Here is a 27,356-nt window from a genome sequence, read left to right on the forward strand (position 1 = left end):
GACACCGAGTGGTCTGATTGTACTAAGATTTGAACTCATGACCAATCGCATATCAAAGCGGACTCTGTAACTTTGAGGCTACGAGCTCGCCCTGTAACTTCTCTCCAAATAACTTTGAACGAAAAAGTATGCAACAATGGGAAACCCGTTCTAAGTTTGGAATAATGATCGTAATTTTGAATGCATTTCTTTATAAATTAATCTTCAGTTTTGAGAATCAATCATCAATAAAAAATATTTTTATTTGAATAAAATACGAATGACGAATTCACAACACGAAATTTGTTATTGAAATGATCGCGTAGTTTTTTTTTTCCTTTTTTCATATAACAATGTCTTCACATACTATCAGAAGGATTGTGTACACATAATTCTTTTACAAGACTACCTATTGAGAATTTGATATTAGTTTTCAACTTATTTCATATTACCTCAAATCAAAGGTCGAAAAAACAATACTCGTATCGTTACGAGGGGCAAGAGGAAAATTTCGCTCTCTGACTCAAGCGTTTGCAAATAAAATTTGTCCAATATGCTACCTTAACATGAGGCCGACGAATCAATTCTTAATAAAAAACAGGAAAAAAGGAGGAAGTTTCTCGCCTATTGTAGTAACTATTATTTTCAGATTTTCGACTCGCGACATCAAAAGGTCATGAAAGGTCTAACCAACGATCAAATCGTTGATGAGATCAAAATTACTTTTACAAAATTACATGGCATAGCTCCTACCTAAGTAAAGCTAATGAAATAAAAATCACGAAGCCTAATCAACTGTTTACCCGAATCATTTCAACCGCAATGAGGTTACAGTTTTCGAATAAATATGATATGCAGGTAAATGGGAGCTATATAGGTTGTTCGGCGGAGGCGAAAAGCATATCGTTTAATGCAGTATTTGCAACGATAAGGCCTTAGGACAATATTTTGTCACATGGATCCAAAATGTTCAAGTTATGAATATTTTTCTCGCAAAAAAACACCAGTCCGATTAATAATATTTGAAGACTGTAGAATTTCAGAAAGAAACAATGTTCAACATATTTTTGCACGTCGCATCGAAATACACAACTTTGTAGAAAACACAAAAACAAAGACCGCGTGTTTTGCTAAAAATTTAAAAAAACATTTTTTTTGTACATCCCCAAATTTTATCTGAGTAAAACTAGCAGACGGAAACTGCATAGGATGCATTACTATCATAATCACTCTTCGAAATTGATTGAAACGTTAGTCCTTTCCAGTAATTTCATTACCTGATAGGCAAATGAAAAAGACATATTTTTTATACTTTTTGGCAATAACTTGATCTGTTGGCAAATGGCTGGACACGTGTAACTTAAGACCCTAATGTGGCCATTCACCTCTGTCCAGCAACTCCTATCCCAACCTCCACGTGGTGCCGACCGGAATACGAGTAACCTTAGCGGAGATCGGGTAACCAACCCCGGTGGAAACTATGGTCGTATGCTGACTGGGAAGGGGGTCGTACGCGGCTGTATCCCCATAGGGGCAGCGTACAACAGCGTCTGACCCGGGGCGGGCTGCTGAATTATGGAATGCTGTATCCCGTCGGCTACACCTAAGATGGCAGCCCCATCAGCAGGATGTAGGTATCGCGACCCTAGTAAGGTAGCATACCGAAACCTTTCATCAACCACGAACAACGAATTTAGAAATACGGAACGGATCAATCGGCAAAGACCTAGGCTACGAACACGGAAAAAGATTAAGGTAAACGATTGGAAATTGGGTATTTGGAACGTCCGATCTCTCAGTGAACCGACGCGGGCTGGCTTGCTTGCTCGAGAACTACAGCGGCAGGGAGTCGAAATCGCAGCGATTCAGGAGGTTCGGTGGCCAAATTCCGGAAAAAGGAAATTCCGTGCAGTAGACCCTATTGCACGCACTTCTTTCAAGTAGGTACCACATCTACTACAGTGGCGGCAAAGCAGCGGAACGGGGCGTCGGTTTCGTAGTGCTGGGAAATCAGAAAACAAGAGTCATCCGGTGGAGGCCCGTAGATGACCGTATATGCGTGTTGAGGATTAAGGGCAAATTCTTCAACTACAGTTTAATCAACACCTACGCACCGACAAACGACAAATCCGATGAAGTCAAAGATGAGTTCTATGACAAGCTTGAGCGAATCTATGACGAGTGCCCAAAACACGACGTAAAAGTCGTCATCGGAGACGCAAACGCACAGGTTGGGAGGGAGGAATTCTTCCGTCCGGTCATTGGAAGGCATAGCCTCCACTCGTCAACCAATGAAAACGGCCTGAGGCTGATAAACTTTGCCGCGGCCAGAGGAATGGCCATATGTAGCTTCTATTTTCCACGTTTGAATATTCGGAAACACACCTGGAGGCATCCAAATGGAGAAGCCTGCTCCCAGATCGATCACGTACTGATTGACGGTCGGCACTTTTCGTATGTTACTGATGTTAGGTCTTTACGGGGACCAAACATTGACTCTGACCATTATCTCGTCGTTTGTAAGATCCGCGCACGGTTGTCGAACGTGCTGAAATCTCGCACAGAGAGGACGACGCGTTTCAACATTCAGCGGTTGAAAGCTGATGGCGTGGCAGCAGAATACGCCAGAGAGCTGGATCAACGGATCGCAGAACAGCAGGAGGAAGGAGTGGAAGACATAAATGCGCTGTGGAGCAGTATTCACGGCGCCATCGAAACGACTGCGAGAGAGGTGATAGGTACGACGCGTGGAAGCCAGCCTAACGGCTGGTTCGATGCTGAGTGCCAGAGAGCGACAGATGAGAAGAACCGTGCCAGGAGCCGCATGCTAACTGCGGCTACGCGTCAGAACACAGAGAGGTACAGGGTGGCAAGAGCTGCCGAAAATAGAACCAACCGTCGGAAGAAGCGCGCGTACGAGGAGCAGGTGCTCGCCAGCGCAGAGGACAGCTATGCTGAAAACGACATGCGGAGATTCTATAGAACTGTCAACAGAGTCAGACTGTGCCGGTCATGTGTAATGACAAGGATGGCAACCTGCTTACTGATAAACCGACGGTTGCAGGAAGGAGCATTTTCAGGCGCTATTGAACGGTGAGGAACCGGATGAGCAGAGCAGGAACACGATAACGATTATGAGTGACGAACAAGCTGTGGAGCCACCAACACAGGAGGAGGTGAAAAAGGCGATTAGTGAGCTGAAAAACGGCAAGGCCGCTGGGAAGGACGGTATCCCGGCCGAACTTATAAAAGCGGGAAGCGAGCGGCTGTACTATGCGATCCACCAGATAATACTAAGAATCTGGGCGGACGAACAAATGCCGAACGACTGGTTGGAAGGCCTCATATGCCCTATCTATAAGAAGGGCCATCGATTGGATTGTGGCAACTATCGAGGGATAACGTTGCTCAACTCCGCATATAAAGTGCTCTCCCGTATCCTGTTCTTCAGATTGAGACCGCTAACGGAATCCTTTGTTGGCGAATACCAGGCTGGTTTTCGACAAGGACGTTCCACGACGGATCAAATTTTCACCCTGCGACAGATCCTCGATAAGTTCCGGGAGTACAACTTATCGACTCACCATCTGTTTGTGGACTTCAGGGTGGCATACGACTCAGTGAAAAGAAACGAGCTGTGGCAGATCATGCTGGAACACGGTTTCCCTACGAAACTAATAAAGGTGAGTCGTATGACTTACCTTACCTTACCAATCAGACGAGAGCCGTGGTGGCTCGTGCTGTATCAACAATTTGTCGCCATGTTGCTCGGTTTTGGGCTGTGTTTCGCCAGTTCCCCAGGCGTCTCATCACCCGCAAGTCTCCTTCGATCTGGTCAAGCCATCGTGCACGCTGCGCCCCTCTATTTCTGGTGCCGGTAGGGTTGCTGAAGAGAAGTGATTTGAGGGGCATCCTTACGACATGACCGGCCCACCGCAACCTATTAACTTTTGCCAGGTGTGCAATGGGATTCTCTCCAAGCAGCGCGTGCAGTTCGTGGTTCATGCGCCGTCGCCATTCTCCGTCGTCCGTCTGTACTCCACCGTAGATAGTCCGTAGCACCATCCGTTCAAAAACTCCAAGAGCGTTAAGGTCCTCCGCGAGAAGCGCTGTCGTCTCGATCCCGTAGAGGACTACCGGTCTTATCAGGGTTTTGTACAGCGTCAACTTCGTGCGTCGTCGCACTCGATTCGATCGAAGTGTCTTCCGGAGTGAAAAGTAAGCACGATTTCCTGCCTGGATGCGTCTCTGGATCTCTTTGCTGGTGTTATTGTCGGCGGTCACCAGTGACCCCAAATACACGAACTCATCGACCACCTCAAGCTCATCACCGTCCACAGAGACTTGAGTTGGGAGGCTGATGTTGTTCTCCTTGTAGCCTCTCTTTCGCATGTATTTTGTTTTCGACGCATTTATCCGCAATCCGATCCGTCCAGCTTCGGCTTTCAGTCGGGCGTAAGTTTCCTCCGCCGTCGCAAAGTTACGTGATATGATGTCGAAGTCATCCGCGAAGCCCAGAAGCTGAACAGACCTTGTGAAAATTGTGCCCCTCGTGTCGATACCCGCCCTCCGGATCACACCCTCAAGGGCGACGTTAAACAGCAAACAGGAAAGTCCATCACCTTGTCTCAACCCTCTGCGCTCAACCCTGGTTAAAGGTGATAGACGACGGAACAGGATCTGTGAGAGTATTTTGTAGGCGGCATTGATAAGCGAGATGCCGCGGTAGTTGCGGCACTCCAGCTTGTCGCCCTTCTTGTAGATGGGACAGATAACTCCCTCCATCCACTCGTCTGGCAGTTTTTCCTCCTCCCAAATCCTGGAAATGACCCAGTGCAGCGCTCTAGCCAGCGCCTCTCTTCCATGTTTCAAGAGCTCGCTCGGCAGTCCGTCTTTGCCTGCGGCTTTATTGTTTTTCAGCTTCCCGATCTCACAAAGAACTTCGTGAATATCGGGAGCTGGTACTCGGTCATCCACTGCTGGTGCTCCTAGGTCAGTTCCTGCTCCGCTTCTGTTTGCTGTTTCGCCATTCAGGTGTCCATCGAAGTACTCCTTCCACCTGTCGACCACCTCGCTGGCATCCGTGAGAAGGTTCCCATCCGCGTCGTTGCACATGTCGGCTTGCGGCACATAGCTTCTGCGGGACTGGTTTACCTTCTCATAGAATTTCCGCGTTTCACTGGCACGGTATAGCTGCTCCAGCTCCTCATGCTCACGATCCTTTTGCTGGCGCTTCTTTCGTCTGAGAATCGTGGTCATGTCGTTCCGTGCCCGTTTGTAATTGGCCTTGTTCTCTCTCGTTGACCTGCCCAGGTATATCGCCCAGGTCCGGTTTTTCTCATTCACCGCTGCCTCGCACTCCCCGTCATACCAGTCGTTTGTGCCACTCGGTGCTTCCACTCCTAGTGTCGCCGTTGCGGTCTCCACGATAGCTGTGCGAATGCTGCACCAGCCGTCTTCGAGAGGCAATGCGCCTAGCCCCTCCGCTGTGGGTAGCACCGCTTCAAGCTGTTGCGCGTATTCCTCCGCAGCCTGGGAGTTCCGGAGCTGCTTAATGTTGAGCCGCGGGGTTCGGCGATGTCGCGCGTGGTATACGGTCGACAGTTTTGAGCGCAATGATACCGCAACTAGCTAGTGGTCCGAGCCAATATCCGCACCGCGATAGGTACGTACGTTTGTAATGTCAGAGAAGAACCGGCCGTCGATGAGAACATGGTCAATTTGATTTGCTATACGTTGGTCAGGTGATCTCCAGGTGGTTTTGTGGATGTCCTTACGGGGAAAGAAGGTATTTCGGACTGCCAGTCCTCGGGATGCCTAGTCTCGCGACGGGGCTGTCGTCTTGGGTGTAGCTGGCGAGACGCCGCATTTCATAATTCAGCCGTCCGCTCCGGATCAGACGCTGTTTGAGCCGCCCCTAACATGGGGAACAGACGCTCGGACAAGCTGCCCTCCTAGGAGAGCAGTATGACACTGGAGGGAAAATCGTGCGTGCGGATAGCTGGCGAGACATCAGCCGCGTTCGTAACGTTGGATGGACTGAAGCAGGGGGCTGCGCTCTCCAACTTACTGTTTACCATCGCTCTTGAGGGTGCAGTACGAAGAGCAAACGTCGAAAGAAACGGTACGATCATCACGAAATCTCACATGCTTCTTGGCTTTGCGGACGACATCGATATCATCGGTATCAACCGTAAGGCCGTGGAGGAGGCCTTCGTACCTTTTAAGAGAGAAGCAGCGAGATTGGGACTTGTCATAAACTCTGCCAAAACGAAGTACATGGTAGCTGGCAGAGAGCGTGGGAGTCCCCGTGGTGTTGGTGCTGAGGTGGAGATAGATGGGGAACGATTTGAAGTGGTTGACGAATTCGTTTATCTTGGTACGCTTGTGACATGTGACAACGATAAGAGCCGTGAAGTGAAACGACGAGTTGCAGCTGCGAACAGGGCTTTCTACGGACTGCGTAACCAGCTAAGGTCCCATAGTTTGCAAACTCGCACAAAACTAGCGCTGTATAGGACGCTGATACTCCCGGTGGCCCTTTACGAACATGAAGCATGGACGCGTAAAGTTTTGCGATCGATATTTGGCGGTAAATTGGAAGGTGGAGTATGGCGCAGACGCATGAATCACGAGTTGTACCAGGTATACAAACATGCTGATATAGTGAAGGTAATACAGCGGGGCAGGCTTCAGTGGGCTGGACACGTAGCCAGGATGCCTGACGAGAGAGCCGCCAAAACTATCTTCAGTAGAGAACCAGGAAGAGGCCATCGACTCTGTGGTAGGCCTCGCACGCGGTGGATGTGCGCGGTGGAAGAAGATGCACGATCTTCTGGTGTACGGGGAGACTGGAAAACGGCTGCCCAAGACAGAAGAAGCTGGACATCTCTAATTCGTTCGGCCCTAGACCAAAAAAGTAAAGTAAGTAACTTGATCTGTGTAGAAGTTATATTTTTCATGTCTTCTACAAAGTTTATTACTTACAAACTAATTTTAAGGACTTGTCTAATATAAAACGTTATATCTTAAAAATAAGAAGAGTTAAGAGGAAAATGTCTTCGGCAAAGTTTTTTGAGGTAATATTATCTACACTTTTCCTGAACACATAAATTCTCTTAAGTTCAAGACTGAAAAATTAGATTTTGCAGTGCCACTAGCGGCGGAGTTCCGAAATAAAACTTGTTGATAGTCTTTTACGCTTTTCATATACTAAAAATCTTTTGAAGATAGTTAGTTATATGTTTCGAAGATAGTAAATAGTATTTGGGGAGCAAAAGAAAAAAAAAACACTATTTTGACCTCATCTTTGGCAATAACTCGGCCTGTGTAAAAGTTATCTCTTTCTGTCTCCTACAAAATTGTGTGTTTCAATGATGAACACAAATATGCTGGGCATTGTTGCCTTCTGAATTCTACAGTTTTTCAGATTCTCAAAAACCGAATTTTAATAACTACTCTAATACGAAACGGTGTATCTCCAAAACAAAATGAGTTAGAAGAAAAAAGTCTTCGGCAATGTTTTTTGTAACAACATTATCTACAACCTTGCTGAAGACATCATTTCTCTAAAGTTAGTTTTTAAGGCCTTTCGAAAATCTTGAACATAGAAACATTTTTTTTTTCGTTTTTTTTTCTTCATCTATAATTTATTCGACACGGCACAAATACAATTTAATGTTTAACGGCGCCAATTATATCTGGTAGCTTACTTTCTAAAGTATCTTAATAACTAAAACCAATTTTTTTATCCTCACTGCCGATCTAACTTAAAGCTAGAATGTTTTGCATTAAAAGCACTGATTTGTTGTTTGATGGTTTTCCATCGCCATAGGTAAGCAGCATATTGAATATGTTCCGCTGCTGGGCCAAGATATTACGGACTGGCATATTGGGTTGTCTCCCTCGGGACCTGAGAGTATCGTGCGGGTCTAGTTGCTGTTTCCGGATCCGGGGTCTTGACGTGTTCTTGTCGTTTGGTTGGATGTAGGCGGAAGGGAATAGGATTAAACTGGGGCGTGGATGGATTTCAGGAAAACGTATATAAGGGACATGTAGGATAGGTCACGGCTCGCCAAGACATCACGAACAGGAACAGCCGGCTGCCTACTTTCGGCCTGCAGGGAAGCAATTAATTTAGACCTGGCGTCACGGTGTACAGGGCATAACCAAACCACGTGCTCTATGTCGTGATAACCCTCACCACAGGCACAGATACCACTTTTCCCGAGCCCAACACGACGGAGATGCGCGTCAAATCTATAGTGATTGGACATAAGCCGGGACATCACGCAAATGAAATCCCGACCTACATCCCCTCTGGTCCAAGAATTTTGCCAACTGATGATCGTATTCTGACGTACAAGTGCGAAAAATTCATTAAAGGCAATTGGTCTTTCGTAAATATCACCGTTTGTTGCGCCCACCTTAGCCAAAGAGTCCGCTTTCTCATTGCCCGGTATCGAGCAGTGAGAAGGGACCCACGCTAAGGAAATCTGAAACGATTTTTCGGATAAAGCACTCAGATGTTCCCGTATTTTCCCCAGGGAATACGGAGAGTGCTTAACATCTTTCATCGATCGGAGAGCCTTAATGGAACTGAGACTGTCCGTAAAGATGAAATAATGGTCCGTGGGCATTTTTTCGATAATCCCTAGGGTGTACTGAATTGCAGCTAATTCTGCGACGTTAACAGAAGCAGGATTATCGAGTTTATGGGAGACGGTTAAATTGTTATTGAAAATACCGAAGCCAGTGGACCCATCAAGAAGTGATCCGTCAGTGTAGAACATATTGTTGCAGTTGATGTTTCGATATTTATTGGAAAAATTTTTGGGGATCTGGTAGTACTCCAGCTAAGACCTCCAAACTCATCGTATGGGTCGATTGCATGCAACCTAAGGCGATACGCGAACAACGATATTGTATTCGCTCCAGTTTGATCAAATGTGTGTTTGCTGCGGAGCGGAAGCAGAAACACCCGTACTCAATTACAGACAATATCGTTGTTTGGTAAAGCCTTATAAGGTCTCCTGGGTGGGCTCCCCACCATGATCCGGTTATTGTACGAAGAAAATTTACTCTTTGCTGACTTTTCTTCATCAGATACCTAACATGGCAACCCCAGGTGCCCTTAGAGTCGAACCAGACACCAAGATACTTATGCACCAAAACCTGAGAGATCGTTTTACCCATTAATTGTGTTTGAAGCTGAGCAGGTTCATGCTTCCTAGAAAAAACTACTATCTCAGTCTTCTTCGGAGAGAATTCGATACCTAACTGTAAAGCCAAAGCAGACAAATTGTCAAGGTATCTTGCAATGGTCCTTGCAAATCGGCAGCTTTGGCTCCTGTAACAGAGATTACACTGTCGTCTGCAAGTTGTCTTATCGTGCATGAATTTGCCAGACATTCGTCGATGTCATTTACATAAAAGTTGTAAAGAAGGGGGCTTAAACATGAGCCCCATGTAGCCCATGTAGCTAATGCGAAAAGTTGCCAAATCGCCGTGCGTAAAATGCATGTGCTTTTCGGACAACAAATTGTGCAAAAAATTGTTCAAAATTGGAGAAAATCCTTGTCGGTGAAGTTTACCCGAAAGAATGTCAATAGACAACCATTCGTCCCTTTGGCACGGTGGAAGCCAAATTGAGTATCCGATAGTAAGCCATTTGATTCGACCCAATGGTCTAAACGACGGAGTATCATTTTTTCCATCAATTTCCGGATACAGGATAGCATTGCAATCGGCCTATAAGAGTTGTGATCAGAAGCTGGTTTCCCTGGTTTTTGGATGGCGATCACCTTCACTTGCCTCCAATCCTGCGGTACAATGTTTTGCTCCAGGAACTTATTGAACGAGTTCAACAAGCGCCTCTTGGCATTGCCGGGTAGATTCTTCAACAAGTTGAATTTGATTCTATCTAACCCAGGCGCGTTATTGTTACAGGACAGGAGGGCAACTGAAAATTCTGCCATCGTAAAAGGTGATTCTATCGCGTCGTGGCCCGGAGACGCATCGCGAACAATATTTTGCTCATGAATAGAGTCCGGACATACTTTCCTGGCAAAATCAAATATCCACCTACTTGAAGACTCCTCGCTTTCGTTGACCGTTACGCGATTCCGCATTCTTCGGGCTGTGTTCCAAAGAGTGCTCATCGATGTCTCCCTCGACGTCTCGTTCACGAACCGACGCCAATATCCGCGTTTCTTTGCTTTAGCCAAGCTTTTAAGCTTGGTATCAAGCTCCGAATACCGTAAATAGTCGCCAGGTATACCTCCCTTTGGTAGGCCAAAAACGCGTCAGATCTTTGCGTGTAGACATCGGAGCACTCTTGGTCCCACCACGGAGTGGGAGGCCGTTCTTTAATCGTTACGCCGGGATATTTCTTCGTTTGGGCTTGCAACGCGGCGTCGAGAATCAAGCCCGCGAGGAGGTTGTATTCTTCAAGTGGTGGATGATGTTGAATCGAATCGACCGCTTTTGAAATCATTTCCTCGTATAACTTCCAATCGACATTCCGTGTGAGGTCATACGGAATGTCAATTGGTCGTATGCGAGTTGACCCGTTATTAATTGAAATAAGAATAGGCAAATGGTCGCTACCGTGAGGATCGAGGATTACCTTCCATGTGCAATCCAACCGTAGCGACGTCGAACATAAGGATAGATCCAAAGCGCTTGGGCGCGCTGGAGGTTTCGGGATACGTGTCATTTCACCGTTGTTTAAAATAGTCATGTCGAAGTCATCGCAAAGGTTATAGATTAAAGAGGAGCGGTTATCATTGTAAGGGGAGCCCCAAGCCACGCCATGAGAGTTGAAGTCTCCCAAAATCAAACGTGGCGATGGAAGAAGTTCTATTAAATCAAAGAGCAGCCGTTGCCCAACCTGTGCTCTGGGAGGAATATATATTGAGGCAATAGAAAGCTCTTTACCTTGTATTGTCATTTGACATGCGACAACTTCGATGCCTGGAATCGAGGGGAGGTTAATACGATAGAAAGAATAGCACTTTTTAATCCCTAAAAGTACTCCTCCATATGGGGTGTCTCGATCAAGGCGAATAATATTAAAATCATGGAAGTTGAGATCAATATTTGAAGTAAGCCAAGTTTCACAAAGGGAAAATGCATCGCATATGTTTTGTATGCAGTGCTGGGAACTCCTTCTGGGACTTTAAATTTGCAAGCCCAGGAGGAGTTTGCTTCGGTTTTTCCGCAGCACTGTTTGGTTTGCTTGTAACTTTCATTTCACTTTGAGAAATCTTAGGACCTTTTCTGGGAAGTTTAGGAGAGGAAATATTTTTCTTCTTTCTAGACTCCCCAGGATTGGCGTAAGATGTTCCCGCTGGTGAATCGTCAGAATCGGTTTCATCAGAGGACAACAGATCATAAGGGTTTGATGTAATGGGAGAAGTGGTAACGGTCTTCTTCAGCATCTCAGCGTAAGAACGCTTCGAACGCTCTTTGAGAGACCTCTTTATTTTATCCCTGCGCTGCATGTACACCGCACATGTCGAGAGCTCATGCTGACTCTCCCCACAGTGAATACATTTTTCAGCATTTTTACTGCAGGAATCATCCGCATGATTCCCCCCACACTTGCCACAACGTGCCTTATTGCAGCAGTAGGCGGCGGTGTGGCCTTACTGCTTACAATTCAGGCAGTTCATGACGCGAGGCACATATAATCGCACAGGGGGACGAACCCGGTGGATCGAGACGTGGCTTGAGTTGAGTCTGACGGAGTGTATACTGTTTTGCCACCGATGATCGATGCTGACCGCAATTGCTTGCAGTCGAGCACCTTTACATCGGGACAGGTTTTGTTCTTAAAGCACCCTTTGGCACTTTCCAGTATACACTCGGACAGACTCGAATCGGTTATGACACCGTCGATCTCCACGTCTCGTGCGGGTATGTAAACGCGATACTCGCGTGTGAAGAGCTCAGAGCAAGCTATATCGTTGGCCTCTTTCAGGTTACTGACCACGACACGGAGCTTGTTAGGCCGGACCTTGGCAATTTCGGTCACGCCCTTGTACTCCTTCGTCAGGTCTTTAGAAATATGCAAGAGGTTCAACTGTTTCGATTTCGGTCCCGCCTTTGGCCGAAAATAGACAGTATAGCTGCCCTGGGCTCCGTTTGGGTAAAGCCTGGGGCGAGGGGGACTGAAGAATGAACAGGGGAGGGGGTAACAGAAGGGTCAGGGTCAGAGGGGTTCGGGGATGGTGGCGCGGGAGGCGAGGGATCTACATCCATCCCGCTAAGTCTAGCGCACTAGCGCCGACAAGAGCACATACCTTTTTACTTCTCCCTTCGTTATCGTTCGAAGTTGCAGCCGTTACAGCCAGCAGCACCAAACAGCCACCAGCAGCGAGCCAGGTGTGAGATCACTCCACACAGCGATACAACTCAACTGTCAACTGATGGCTTCTTCTTTTTCCTCTTTTGTGTCTCGTCCACTGCTGTTGCACAATTCAGCCAGCAGCCAAATCGGCTTACGCACCAGCTGGCAGTCACGATGCGAAACAGTTGCACAAAGGCGCGACCTTGAACCCGGATTTATTTCACTCGACCAGGCAAACAATGCCAACACTTGTTCACACGTCTTTTGTTTTATATTCTATCGGAGCGATCACCAAACACGTCCGATACTGATGCGTGTTCGGCACAGAATGTGATTTTTTTTTTTCGTTGTTGTTTCAATTTTCCTGATTTGGGGTAACTTTGATCAGCTTCAATTTTGAATAGTTTTGAAACTTTTTTGAACTAAAGATATTAGATAATGCTTTGATAACATGTTTAGAGACGCTTCCCGTTCTCCTTGACTGCTCTTACTGCGGAGGATAGTCCTGTCCTTGCACCTAGCCGCGGTATGTACTGCGAGTCATTTTTATGCCATATGTCGTCCCCTTAATGCTAGAACTAGATAACTCGAAAATTGACGTTTCGAGAAAAACGAGTTTGAAAATTTGACGTATTCTGGTGATGATGATTCAAATGCAATTATTAAAGGTTCAGATTTTATGAAACGCATCCATATCGTTTCAGGCCCGTTATAGCAACATAAAAATCAACAAAAAAAACCGAGTTATTTAGTTTTACTACAAAATACGCTTGTTTATCGTTGAGATATCTAGTTTTTTAATTGACGAATAACACTTTTTCTTGTAATCGTGTTTCAACGAGTTTTGGATATGTTAAAGAGCTCGACGCGATAAATATGATGGCATACTTAACTCAAAATCGACAAATTTCGAGTTATCTAGTTCTAGCGTTAAGGGGACGATGTGATTTCACCTGTCGATTATGAAAAACGTAAACGTTGGTCGCGAAAGTTGCCAGAAGTATTTTGTAAGTCAGCAATCGTTGTAAAATGTGTTCAGAAACGTATGTTGAAGTTGATCATATATTCAAGGCCTTTTCAACAACGGAAGTATCAATAGCCCAGCTCTAGCCTCTTACCTTCTATGCTCTAGCTAAGACAACATCCTGGCGTAGGCCAGGATGATGTCTTGGCTAGAACATTAAACTGGACTTTTTTAACAAATATAAATTAATTAACTGTAAATGTATCAAATTTGACTAAAATTTTTTCTAGTTGATTGAGAAAATTAAATAACGGATTTGGAAAACATATCAATGAATACGAAATGTTCAATATTCGCCTAGTATAAAATACTTTTTTTGGTACTTACTGAGAGTAAGGAATATAACGGTCAAGTTAATTTTAAAATTTGGTCATCAGAACAATAAAAAATTTCAACCAATGCAATATTGTTCAGACCTCGAATGACACTCATGTTATAGATGTTATACTCAAATTTAGCAAAAGTAATCACGGAGCAGTTTTATTTCAACTATTCATGAGCAGGGTAAAACTGATCAACTGAACTGAACCGATAATTGGAGAGTAAATGAAAAAAGCTAACGATTCGGAACTCTCGTACCACTATCAGGCAGCATTGCTACTACTCAATCAAAATTTTGAATTGGAACACCCGCGCATCGAAAGCCTATGAGAACAAGCCTTTTCATTTTCTACGGTCTTATTGAATTATGCACATTGCAATTATTATTAAAACTTTTCTTAAACCGAATATTCAATTGGAATATGATTATTACGAGGTTCATACATTTAATAATCGACCAACGAATCAAAACATCGCGTTCTTTCTCATTCAGAAGCGTAAATTATGTTGGGAATCGAAGTTTAAACTAAACTTGGGAATGTTTCGTATTGCAACAGCCTATTTACCATTCCAATTATTTCGAAGATGATTAGCTAAAACAAACCAGAAATCTAATCGCGTTCAGGTCGCATCGCTTATTCCTCAAGGATTATATTTAGAACCTCATCTTTTTGTTTTACATGTTAACCATGTAACTACAATTTTCAATAATCTCATGACATGAAATTTACTTATAACAAATAATAACGATAAGATTGATTGCTTATACTGGAATAAATAGTTGGCAAATTTAGCGATATATCATAAAAGGCCCCTCTCGTGGAGCCACCCAAAATAGTAGTATAAATTGATTTACAATCTCAATGAAAGCTCTGGTTATATACTGTATGTTTCAACAAATAGAAAAATCTTACTCCATAGTTTTCAGTATAGCTTTTGGTAATCTAAACATAGACTTAGCGACGATGATTGAAAATTTTTACTCACGCTTCCAAGAAATATTATTCCCTTAATAGGATATCGATAATATAATAGAATTTGAACAAAAAAAAAGTTAAATACAACGTCAGCCACCGAATGTCGAATGTGACAAATTGTTCGTAATTATCACTTTATTACGAGTTGTGGTTATCTCTGTACCCGCCGTTGCCCAGCAGTTGGCAACTTATGCCGCGACAACACCGACGCAACCAAAGGGTTAAACAAAAAAGAGGTTTCTCTTATGTTAAGCGACAATGACACCGAAAATGAGGATCCAAGGGAGAGAAGCGCGGTACCGCAATATTAATTTATTATTTAAATTTTTACGTCAACAATGTCGAATGCCAGATGCTTTCGGAAGAGACTTGCCGGTGCAGGACTGGTGTGGTGGAAAACGGGTGAAGAAGAGTCGTCGTCGGTTTTCCGCACCGATAAAAGTAGAACACCTGCGGCTCACCGCGATCTGCTGGCTGCTGCAGACTGTCAATCATTTCGGGTCGCATTGTTTTGGCTTGACTTTATGCTTTTTTTTATTTGTTGTTGCTGTTGTGCGTATAATTTTTCTCTTCTTTTCGCTTTGATCAATTATCATCACGCATCCTCCGGCCAGGTGTGAGTTGCGATATCCGACACGACGACTGCTGCATCGATCGCCGGTGGGCGTTTGTCTTTCTCGGGAAAGGGCGATGCGGCATGGCAAAGCAAACGGTCCACTAAGATTTCAATTACCAGCTTGCGTAGGTTGAATTCAGTTATGTTATTTCGTTTCTCTTAGTCGGCGAAATTTACATTTGATAATCTAAACCTAAACATGTGCATTTGCCTATGCCAAGTTTTATTCGTGATGCATTTTTAATCGTCCGAATGGGCGATCAAGTAAATGCGAGAAAACGCAGTTAATTAAACTTTAATTGAACTGATGGATAGAGGCGAAAATGCGAACAAGGTACTTGTGATTAAGGTGCGTAACGTTGTTTACAACAGTCGAGCCGGTGAAGATGTCATAAACGATGCCGATTAAGTTCTTTGTTTACCCGTTTGCGGATAGAAGCGCTTTCGGTTTGCAACTTAGTATTCACTTTTTCTACTGCTGTTCGCAATAACATAATAAAGCTTGTTTAATTCCATGAATTGACTAAGGAAAAAAACATATTTATTGCTGCTCGAGTCTTGTTTTTAATAATGACTTTATGTTCAATGATAAACAGCGAGATACTTGATGGGTTTTTAATGCGTTAATGTTAATTATATCGAATAGTAGCAGAAACGAAAATTGATTTGCAATTCACGATTAGCCGCTCCGTAATGACTCCAGCATGTGATGGAGTGTAAAAATAGTGTCATTAGCGTAGCATGATTTATTAATTCTAGCTCCGGCCGACTCTAGGTTCGAGGCTGTATTAATTCACCGGGTTTAATTAAGGGCCCCTGTATACAGTCGAAAATCTAGTTCAAAGTGTAGCTTTTCTAAAACGTCGGTTTGGTTTGCGTTGGTCACTTTATTTTACTGTAGGTACTTGTTTTAATGTCTAGATTTCATTCTGCCTGACAGACGAACGTTCTTTGGACTAACTTATGAGGAAAAAAATCCGAGCAAACTTTTAATTCCAAATAAAAATCTTGCGCAACTTATTTTTCTATACTTGTTTGTTTATTCAAGTAATGTAACTCATTTATAAACCTCATAGGAAAAACTCAGCTCCACATCGCGTTGATTTCCTGATCCTCTGGGGCACTTGCATTATAGCTTCCTGAATTCCGGATGTTTCAATTGTTTTGAGCTCCATCTTGATATTTCTATCAAACAATCGACGTTTTTTGCTCTGTAACCTTTATGGTAGACCATTCGCTTCGAATTTGCTCAGAAAGTTTCAATAGACTGCAGCTGTGGCACATTTTGAGGATTGTTTCCTTTCGGAATAAACCCGATATTGCCTTGCCGCAAATTCGATAAAGTTGCATTAGCATAGTTTGCCAATGCAAGATCTGGCCAAAACACTGCTTTGTAATTTTTATGGTTCTTATATTTAAAGTTTTAAACCTATTTCATGCAGATACTTGTTCACCGTTTTAGAAACAATCGAATATTTATTGCCCAGCTCACGATATGATTACGCCGACCGACCAGTCGTTTCCGCCCTTAATTTCGCTCGAACTTTGCACTCTTGCAAAGTGCATTTTCGTTCGGAACCAGATTTTTATTTGAAGGTATTTTCATTCTCGAAGAGTTTGTCAATAATGTATATAACTGTTTTTATCCATATCCAAGATCTTTAGAATAGTGGAACACTTCACTTTTAGATATTTCTTCATTTCGCTCAAAAAAATTGCAAATCAATTTACGACGATCTTCTTCCGACCACGCCTTTTTCCCAAATAATCGTCACTTGACAGAATCGACTAGTCGTGTTACCAGTTATATAAAAGTGGATCTTCATTTTGTGGAAAAGGATTTTCCGATTTGTGCAGCACTTCAAAATCGTAGACCAATTCAAAAGTTGTTCGGATTTTTTTCCTCACACGTTACTTTTGCCATTTTTTGCCAGCTTGAGTTCTCGCATGTATTGTCTATAATTGAGTATCAATTGCATAGTTTGCGTTATTGTTTGTGAATTGAAATTATTCACAGGTAGTATATTTTTTGTCGAAAACTTGTTCACATTCAATCATTCTTGCGACTGAATAATTGCAGGTGTTAATCCCGGTTTCTATAATAATTTCATTTTGCGAACGCTTAACCTTGAGACCTTTTTTGAAAAGCTTTAATTATAATATAAACGACATTTCGACTCAAAATTTTTTGTGGCACTTATAACACGAAAAAAAAGTAATAAGCATGACATCTTTTGTTTTGAACAAAATGTCACGGAAAAGACAAAGAATAGTTGAAATTGCTTCAAATGACCATATTCCTGAAAAAAAAAATAACGAAAAAAATAAAGAAAATTGAGCCTAAGCTGACTCAAAAATTATCAATATTGGACTTATTGCTGCTAGTTGCTGCACACAGTATAGTTTCGATGATACCACTAAAAGAGTGCAATAAATCTCATATTCTTACGTGGCAAACGTGTGAGAAAAGTTATTTTTATAGCAACCACAAGTGAACTTTCAGAAGCTTACAAAATCTCTATCCTTTCCATGGTTTAATGACAGCTATCAAGATTTCCATAAATTCTACTAGTTGCCATTGCTCTTTCAATATATGAAAAAAAAACATAGACTTTAACTAAAAATTCTATTATTTATTTAACCTTTAAATGTAAAGAAGGTACAAATGAAAAAATATATACTAATAAATAACTATTTCCCCAGTTAGTACATTTTTCGATCGTCAGCTCCACATATACTGCTTGAAATAGAAATAAAAATAGCTTGACTTGCATTTTAGTCATTAAAAATAAGAAAGATATATACTAATAAAATGTCGCATTTCGATGTCATCTTCTTCTTATCTAGAAAAAGTAAACAGGTATTAAACAAACAGGTTTTTTTAAAGAAATCAAATTATAAAGAAACAGTTGTGACAAAAGACAATTATAATAGTATATTACCAGCTAAATAAAAGATTTGTTGTTTTTGATGAACATCTAAAATATTCACGTTGTTCCCTAGAGGGGGGATGGGGGGGGGGGGTGTTTTTATACCTGTTTACCGTTAATAATGGTTAAATAAGCAAGTTTGGGCAGCTGAAACCACTAATAGCGTTTAAAGGATGTTACGCACCCTCGTATAAATGAACCACCCTAATGAAATATAAGGTATTTGGTGCTAGTATTATACAAATTATTGTGACACACTAGCGATCAATTTCAGAAAAAAAAACACAATTTTTTTTTCAGATGATATTAGATCTCGACGATCCATGCATATTTAGGCCATCTGGCATAAAAAAATCGAAACCCGAAATTTCTCATGGCATATTTAATTTTATTATTTACCATTTTATATGCAGTATACTGCCGTTCCAATCATAGTAGTCCCATGTTCTACACAAACCTTATGAACGCTGGGACAACTATGCTTGGAACGGCAGTTTATTACAAACATGAATAAAAAAACACTTTCGTCTTTAGACAAATTTCAGTAAAATCACGGTAAATATTTAATGAATACTTAAAAAATTCTCAAAAAGATTTATAGAGATTTTACCGAAGCCCTTCTAAATGCGGGCTTGGCCACAATCGCTTGGAAATGGCTTGGCGGGTGATTCTCATACCGAAGCAAGCTGTTCCTGCGCTTAGCATCGTTTCTAATCGAGCATTTTCTCCAGTTCGTCTTCGAACGTTTTAGGCCTTCCCACACGTGGGTCATCTTCTATTGACCTTTTTAAATTTTTTACCGTCTTCAAAGCGACAAAACCAATCACGTAGTTTTACTTATGGAAACATAGCCGTAGACGTTTTCCACAATCCTGATGCGCTGCAGCCGCCGTTTTCTCTGAATCAAATGAGAAAGGCAACCCTTCCTGCAAATGACGATTATTTGGCACAACTTTGACATTTTCACATAACTAAACAACTCACGTGTGAAAGCGCCATCTATTAACCTAGTTGCGCATGTATTATTATTTGAAAAATGAGCAAGAATTTTGGATATTTTTCTACTTTTACTAATGTTGTGACGTCGAATCTGCGTTCTAACAGTACTGCAAAATATTATTCACTTCTACGTTCCAGCAGCATTGTCTGTTTTTAATATCGTTTAGGTTTTTATTGTTTTCTTTTTTCTTTATTTTTTTGCGTCCGGTTGTGTAACTAGCGGCTGGTTGAGCCAATAAAGCTGAGACTCCTTTCTACCTCACCTTAGGGTCGGCTAACGCTCTAGGGTCAAATAAACGCTTGAACTTCGTCTTTAACAACTCTTTTTATTGGCCTGGCGACTTCTTTATTTTTTTCCTCCTGTCTCATCTCTTCAGTTTTCACGCATTCGGGGTCCCTTCTTCGACGTCCGCAGTCTTCTTCCTTATTTCACCACCCTCACAAGGTCAAACCCCCCTCTAGATAATAACGTAGCTTTATAACCACGGCGTAGCTTTATAACCACCATGATTCTCAATAGATTCTTCATTTTCTATTGAGACTTTTGGAACATACTTATTATCATTACCATCCGAAAAATATCTTCATCAGTCGGCTCTTCTATACACCAATAACTTCTTCACCCGAAAGTTTTTGTCGGTTAGCCTTCTCTATGATAGCTGAGCATTTCGAAGGTCAGATGGTGATCCAACAGAACACAAAGATCCCTAATTTGGTTGCCACGATTCAGAACAATTCAGTCGATGGAATAGCTGAACAAAATATGATTCTTCAAACGCCGATATAAGATAACACAGCATTTCGCTATACTAATCACAAGATGGTTCAGTAGGCACCATTTGGTGAAGCTGTCGAGCATATCTTGTAGACGGTGACAATCGTCTAGCTTACGGATCACCAGGTAAATTTCCAGATCATCCGCATAGATCAGCCCACACCCGATTGGTAGAATCAAGGAGACATCATTGAAGAACAGAGCGAAAAAAACTGGTCCCAAATTGCTTCCAGCTGACCCCATCTTGACGTATAACTTCCGTTTTTTCCGGTAAGACTTCAACCAATCACAGAGTCTACCCGGAAATCCGAGGCGTCGAAGTTTGGTATCCAATATTGCATGGTCCACCGTGTCAAAAGCAGCCATTAAAGACATTAAACTGTATATATCGCGTCAATTTGGGCACCACTGTCCATATTATTGATACTGAAAGAAGTAAGCTCACACAGGTTAGACTCAACAGAACGCTTGGGAAAGAATCCATGTTGAGATGGCGCGATATAGCATCGCCTTATTAAGAATGATCTCAAAGCATTTCGATCCAGTAGACAGCGAAGTTATTCCACGATAGTTTTTGATATCCGTTTTGTCTTCTTTTTTGTATACTGGAGTCATACACGAGCTTTTCCAGACTGTAGGGAATGTCCAACTTTGCAGTGAAAGATTAAAAGTTGCTCGCAAGGATTCTACCAAAATACCGGCGTACTTTTTCAACACACATGATGGAATAGTCTGGCAATAGATGAAAACTTCAACTTCGTGAGAGCCGTAACTACCGTAAAAACATCCATGTCGACAGCGTCTACGGGAACATAGCGAAAGGTGTTGCTAGTCCCACGTTCAAGAAGGGTTGTGGGTGAGTGAAATACATTTCTGAAATGTGATGCAAAAAGTTCGCACTTCTCATCAACTGTAGACGAGGTTAAATCGACCAATTTTCTACACGAAGGTAAACCATAGTCCTTCCGCTTCGGGTTCACATACGACCAAAATTGTTTCGGACTCTACGTAAGTTGTTTTCTGTCTGATTCAGGTGTTACCTGTCGATACAAAACGCAACCGATCTAAAACACAGAGAGTTGATTATTTTTATTCAATTTTCATAATCTAACATCTTAAGTGTTAGAAAACACTCTCCTGCTTGGCATTTCGTCAAACGATCAAACAACTGCAAAAAAAGTCGACATTAATTTCGTGACAACAAAGCATTACATCATCGCTAATAAATGTCAATCGCGAAATAAAATCGCAAAAAAAGAGATATGTTGAGTGATCATCAATCTGACGCGTTGCCTGTTACGTGGTGCGTATACCCGTATGCCACCGCCACCACCACCACCACAGTCACGGTCAAATAAAAGGTGTCTATCTCGCATTGTTTCCTAATCCTAATGAATCACATCGCTGCTTGCTCGAGGGTAATGCGCAGAGTCAGCAGTTGTGGAGTGGGGTAAAAGTGAGAGGGAAAATAATATACACGATCAAACAATCACTTAATTGTTCAAACAGCCAAGTGTGTGATATTGTGTAGTAAATTGATTGTTTTCATACATTTTTGAAGGCTTTTTTTTTTGCTCGCTGGCATGTGTTCCAGCTCTTACCGGCCAGTAATGACGACGACGGCGCGGACGTAATATAAATAATTCGTTTATCAATTTTACCTGTACGCTGTGTGCATGAATGGGGCAAAGGACGGCGAAAGAGTGTTAACGAACGGAACGACCGATCTGAGTATGAAAATATTTGAAATTTGAATAAGCATGTGTGTACAGGCATCGGAATTGATGTTTTGTGTTAGTAATTAGTGTTGGTCACACTCTCGCGGGAAAGTTACGGCATACGACGTGGAATTGGCTGCAGTCTGTCCGACTGACTGTGGTACGTGGGAATTGGTTTGGTGGTAGGTGCTGAGCTTTTAGACTAGCAACTATCGACTCAACGAGAGCGCACGAACGGAGAAACTCTGATATTAATGGTCGGCAAATAAACCCGGTTGGACAATGTTGCATTTAATTTCAAAATATGCAAATAAATAGTCTGGCTGATTGCGTCTGTACTTGGGGTGGCACAATCAACACGGTTCCATTTCAGCCCATTCGTAGTCAGCTTGCAGCAGCGCCATTTTTCATTCGAAAAGACTGCTGCACCGATGAAGTAGCATTCGTTAGCCATGCTGGAGAGCGTCCTCCTGGGACAACGCCGCGGCCGGCGCATTGCTGCTCGCGAATGACGCCATCTTTCCCATGCGTGCTATGAAACACGGTCAAAACAAAATAAGTCAATTAATTCATCAAGATGTCGTCGTCATTCGTCAGAAATCTTGATAAGTGCTCGCGAAGAGGGAGGAACCCGGACCCGATCGGGAACAGGCGGGAGAAGCAGGAAGCACTGATTCGCTTCACTTCACTCCCCACCACTCTCTGGCACTGAGGCCGATCTGGGAGTGATCGAAGATGTGATTCGAAACGCTGTGGAGTGGACGATTTTCCACGTGGTCGAAGATACGATACGCAAACATTCTTTAGGTTGTGGAAAAACGGCTGATTGGAATCCACGCGAAACGGCGACGTCCAGGACGAAGGGCATAAATTATGATGGACCCTTCGAGCATTCATAACAGCAGCGGCTACACACGTGAGGAGAGCAGAAATAATGGCTATAAAACCGATTTCAATTCCATCATTTTTCCATCATCTTTACATGATCGTATTTTTTTTCTCGTCGTCCCTTCTTCCTCCGAGACGAAACGGGATATTCGCAGCATCTGAAAGGCGCGGTTGCCTCTCGCGAAAGTGAGCGTCCAGTCCGTCAGTTCTGAGCGTTCTGAGACAGACAGGGATGGACGCTCGGAATGATTTATTGTCTTTGGACGGTTCTCGTTTTATATTTTTATATTATTCCATTTACTTTTTTAATGATTATTCCATCAATTTTATCAGGCAGATGAATTTCATTTAATTTGCAATATTAATGATCGAAGCGGCATCCACCACAACGAACGTTGGACTGTCTGTCTGTTAGTCGCGGTTGAACGTTAATGAATTGTTACGCATGTAAATGGTACGAAATTTTATTGCTTGACTAACCGTCCTATATCGGTCACGACATTTTCAACCATTTCGTCACACTTCCGAAACACATTCCTAAATTCGTACGCCAAAAAAAAAGTACTAAAAAAAGCTTGCCGATACAAATCACACTCTCTCTTTTTCAATCTCGCGATCGCAACTACCTATTTTGTTGTAGATGACAAATAATGCTGCCAGTTGCGAAGCCGAAACTATATACAGATAACGAAAAATTGTCATTCTCATCATGTGTCAATCAGTATTGACATTTGTTCGCTGTCCCCCTATATTCGGGGCGCCGATTGAACTCATCGCTTGGGCGGGCGAAGTGGGGTTTTGAGCGAAGCAGCAAAATAGATGGTCACGCACGGTGTAAATGAGATATTTTCGACTTACTGTGTTCGAAGCGTGAAGGCGGCGCTTGTGATGCTGGACGGGAGATGCAGCCCTTTGATAATTTCCTGCCACAGTTTCTTGTTGATCACGTCCACCAGCCCACCGCGGGCTATAACCAGATTATACAGCTCATACAGATCCAGCACGGATTTGGCCATGATGGGCAGACGGTTGATCGGAGTTCCTGAAAGAGAAGGTAAAAATAGAAAAAATATAATCAATTTAATTATCACCTCTACTGTGCGATGCACGCGGCGCACAATAGGATAAATTGATGCCCCTTTTGGTTCGAAAAACTTAACAAATAAACGAACAGTGGTCATTTCATGAGACAGCAAGCAAATCTGTTTTCTCCACGCCGACATTCCACACCACAGGGAAGGGTTGGGGAGGCGGCTGTTATACCGAAATTGAAAAATGTCTGTGCGTCTCCAAACTCCGCTGTTACTACGGTACGGTTCGAAACGTGCGCGGGGTAAGAGAAGAAAAATTTCTATTTTTATTAATATTTGTCTTTATTATGCTAACTTCTCGAGCGCAGAATATATATTCTCGAAAAGAAAAACACATATCTGACAATCAATTTTGACATCACCTCTCTTCGCGTTGCGGCCAGCCGAAACCAACTCGTCTTACCGTATATAGCTATGTCCCATCGGAGCAAATCAGCTACCGAACAGTAGCCGACTCTGTGACTCTGTTGGTGAGGAGGGAGGTGCACCTTGGCGGGTGGATGGGGGTAGAGTTGAAAAATGTAGTTGATGAATATTTTCATAAGTCAGTTCGTCTTGCTCACTCACCGTCTATACGCCGCCGAGCTGAGAGTACTAAATTTATTCCTTGATGGATCTGGACTCTGAAGATGGGTTGCCCTTAGCAGGAGAAACGAGAAGAATATTCAAATTACATCTGACCAGTGGCGGCATTTATCAGCCATTGGGCAGGGCAAAAAAATCTTTTCCTTCAATGTAGCGTTGATTGGTGGAAGAAATGTTGTAATTGCTTCTCACCGGAGCCGACCGGATTTAGGACCCATGCATAAATTAAATTTGTGTGTTCAACCATTCTTTTCGACCCGACTTAGTGTCGAAACCACCATCAACGACAAATGTGTTTCGTCTTATACTAATCTATCAATTAACGTATTTCCGCCGAGCGACGCATGGCCGGAGCATGCAGCAGAGAAGCAAAATATTGTTCAGCAGTACATTTATTTATTGGCAACGCAAAAGAACCATCAAAATATTGTTTTATTTTTTGCTGTTTTCTTCTTCAACGGGAAGCACCCAGATGTGCGCAGGGGAATCGATATTTTCAAACAGACGCCACATTAATTTGCGGCATTCCATAACGAGTGTAACGAATTTCGACGCCCCGATCAGTCGAATCACCCGGCTGGACTTCACTGCACTGCTGAGTTGTGTTTGTTATCGATGTCTTGTTTGTTCGAATGCCTCCGAATTGATTCGATGATTCACAAGTTCAAAATGTAACTATCGGAAAGCGAGTTGCTTTTTCATTTCGGTCATTTATATTCAACGGATCTAATTGACGGATCTATACTTTAATTGGAACCCAGAAATGTGTCTCATGTTTTTTGTTTTCAATGGAATCAGTAAGATAAGTACAAATTATTGTTCCGATTTTGTTTTCCTGGTGTTTTTATTTTCATCACACATTCTTTGTACGTTTGCTTATGAAGATAAGTGATATTTCCCGTAAATACACTGGCAAACGGGTAAAAACCATTTTACGAACTTGTACGGTAGGATACACGGTACTTGCTGATGTTGATGTTGCTCTTACGTGCGTTATGCCAGCAGTTCCATGTTTACTGTTAGAATTTCATTCATAAATTGAATTCTGAAACGTCTCGTACAAAGGTCTATAGCCGTGTAGTTTGTCATTTCTGTTTCCCTCGACCTGTGAATCGTCGTATCTCGGTGCTCTGATTTTTTTTTTGTCGAAAAAGTTCGTGGTTCTGGTAGATGCGTGAATGTGTGGATGATCTTGCTTGGATGACTTTGCGGTGAATGGTTGTAGAAAGGAGCGACACGCCTGTGAGTTATTGAATGATGCACAGTGAATGGGAATTACCACTCCGAGTCGCTCTATCAGCTGATTCATTGTGCATCTTGAGTAGCTCGGACTCATCACAGAGAAGCAACCCCATTGATAAGGGGCCATCTACATACCACGTGGACAGCTTTGTGGGGGGGGGGGGGGTGTCAACGGTCCATACAAAATTTTCAGAATTTATATGAGCGGTTGTCCAGGGGGGGGGGGGGGGTTCAAAATCGTTTAAAATCTGTCCACGTGGAATGTGGATGGCCCCTAAGTACAGTCAGAAGGATGAAAATCTAGTATATTTGAAAAGGTGTGTCGTTCATGAGAAGTGAAAGTTAAAAATGATTGATTGTATTTTTCAAAGAATTTCGCTTGTGAAGTACTAGCCGAACTAACCCGTATCGAACCTCGTAGACCACGAAATTTAAAACTTTGGTGCTTTTGCACGCCCAATAGGTAAATGACAGAAGTACTTTTGATCAGAATAAAACGTTGTTTTTGCTTTCGACGAGATACATGACTTTTCCACAGGTACTTTAAGGCGTCAAAGAGTTTTTTTTTTAATTGAAAATATAACGAAGAAAACCGTCCAAAAATGTTTGGACTTTAATCGGCTATGATAGTGGTCAATCTAGAAATCAAATGCAATATTTTAAATTTTTTATAGGGTATCGGCTCTATTATCGTCAGGTCAGGGTGTAAATGAGGTCATAGAGCGTTAATTTCTTACATGATGGTTTTTCATATTGCAGAGAACCTTCCTGCAAAAGATAAGTTCTTTATGACTCCTGGCGATATGACTCCTGGCGATATGACTCCTGGCGATAATAGAGCTTATACCTCATTTACACCAAACTTGTGATTTTTTTTTTTGAAAACGGATATATATCTGACCTAAAACAGAAAACGTGATTGAAATGAAATCGATATCTTGTACCGTTTTTTTCGTAATGGAGAAAAGCAACCCGCGTAAAAAGACCTTAGTGTATTTGAATTATTTTGCTACAAGCGTATTTTTGAAAAGGGGTATCACTTTCAGTAAATGAAATCATCGAAAAAATCTGTCTCAATAATGTTAATCTTTATCGAAATGTTATCTATGGACGCTATACAAATTGATATCGGAAAAAATACATACTGAAAAAAATACTGCTTTCAATAGTGAATAAAAATTTAATACAAAAAATTGCCACGAAAACATTTTTAAATTTTTTAAAATTTCAACCGTGAAAAACTATCGCGAGATGGAGCAAAAAGGATTTTTTGTGTTTTTAGGAGCAGTAAATTTTTAATGTAATTTAAATCAGAAACACACCCCCGAAAGTAGTAGTTTAAGAGTTTTGATCGACACATAATTTTTTTTTTTTTTTTTGTAAGAAATTAAATTCTCCTCAGGATTTTTACTCTCCTCAATATGTGGAAAGAGTAGAGAGAACATCCACCACTCGCTCCTCGTGCAGCAAGAGCACTGCGTGTAGCTATTTTTTGCACCACACTTCTTTCTTTTGCGTTGTGCTGTGTTTCAGCCGCTCGCAGAAAAATTAACTCACTTGCTGCTTAAACTACAGCTGAGCGAAACAAAAGTGGCGAACCACTCTAGTGAAAACACACAGAGGTAAACAGTGGTGCGTATTGCAGAGAAAAATTTATTCGTGTCGGGCGGCTGGATTTATTTTTTGTCAGTTTCGAAACGACAAATGCTTGAGTGACGCACAGTAAAAAGCACTGCAGTGAGTTCTGTTGTGTAGCGTAATGTCCTTTCGTGTGAGAAAAAGATCAAGATATTTTAGAATCCATCGTGGTGTTTTTTTTTTCAAGCTACTTGGATACACTCATTTCGCTGCTATCTTCA

General features: G+C 42.4%; 1 protein-coding gene across 4 annotated transcripts in view; it reads right to left on the reverse strand.

The window, feature by feature from the left end:
- Positions 1-27,356, reverse strand: part of LOC129722980 (protein dead ringer) — a 217,461-nt gene that overhangs the window by 14,196 nt on the left and 175,909 nt on the right. For all 4 annotated transcript variants that reach the window (XM_055676883.1, XM_055676881.1, XM_055676882.1 and 1 more), the window contains exon 6: positions 23,438-23,621. In XM_055676883.1, the coding sequence (XP_055532858.1) occupies positions 23,438-23,621 (184 nt within the window). The remainder of the gene's footprint in view (positions 1-23,437; positions 23,622-27,356) is intronic.

This window comes from Wyeomyia smithii, chromosome 2 (genome assembly GCF_029784165.1).
Source record: "Wyeomyia smithii strain HCP4-BCI-WySm-NY-G18 chromosome 2, ASM2978416v1, whole genome shotgun sequence".
Taxonomy (NCBI): Eukaryota; Metazoa; Arthropoda; class Insecta; order Diptera; family Culicidae; genus Wyeomyia; species Wyeomyia smithii.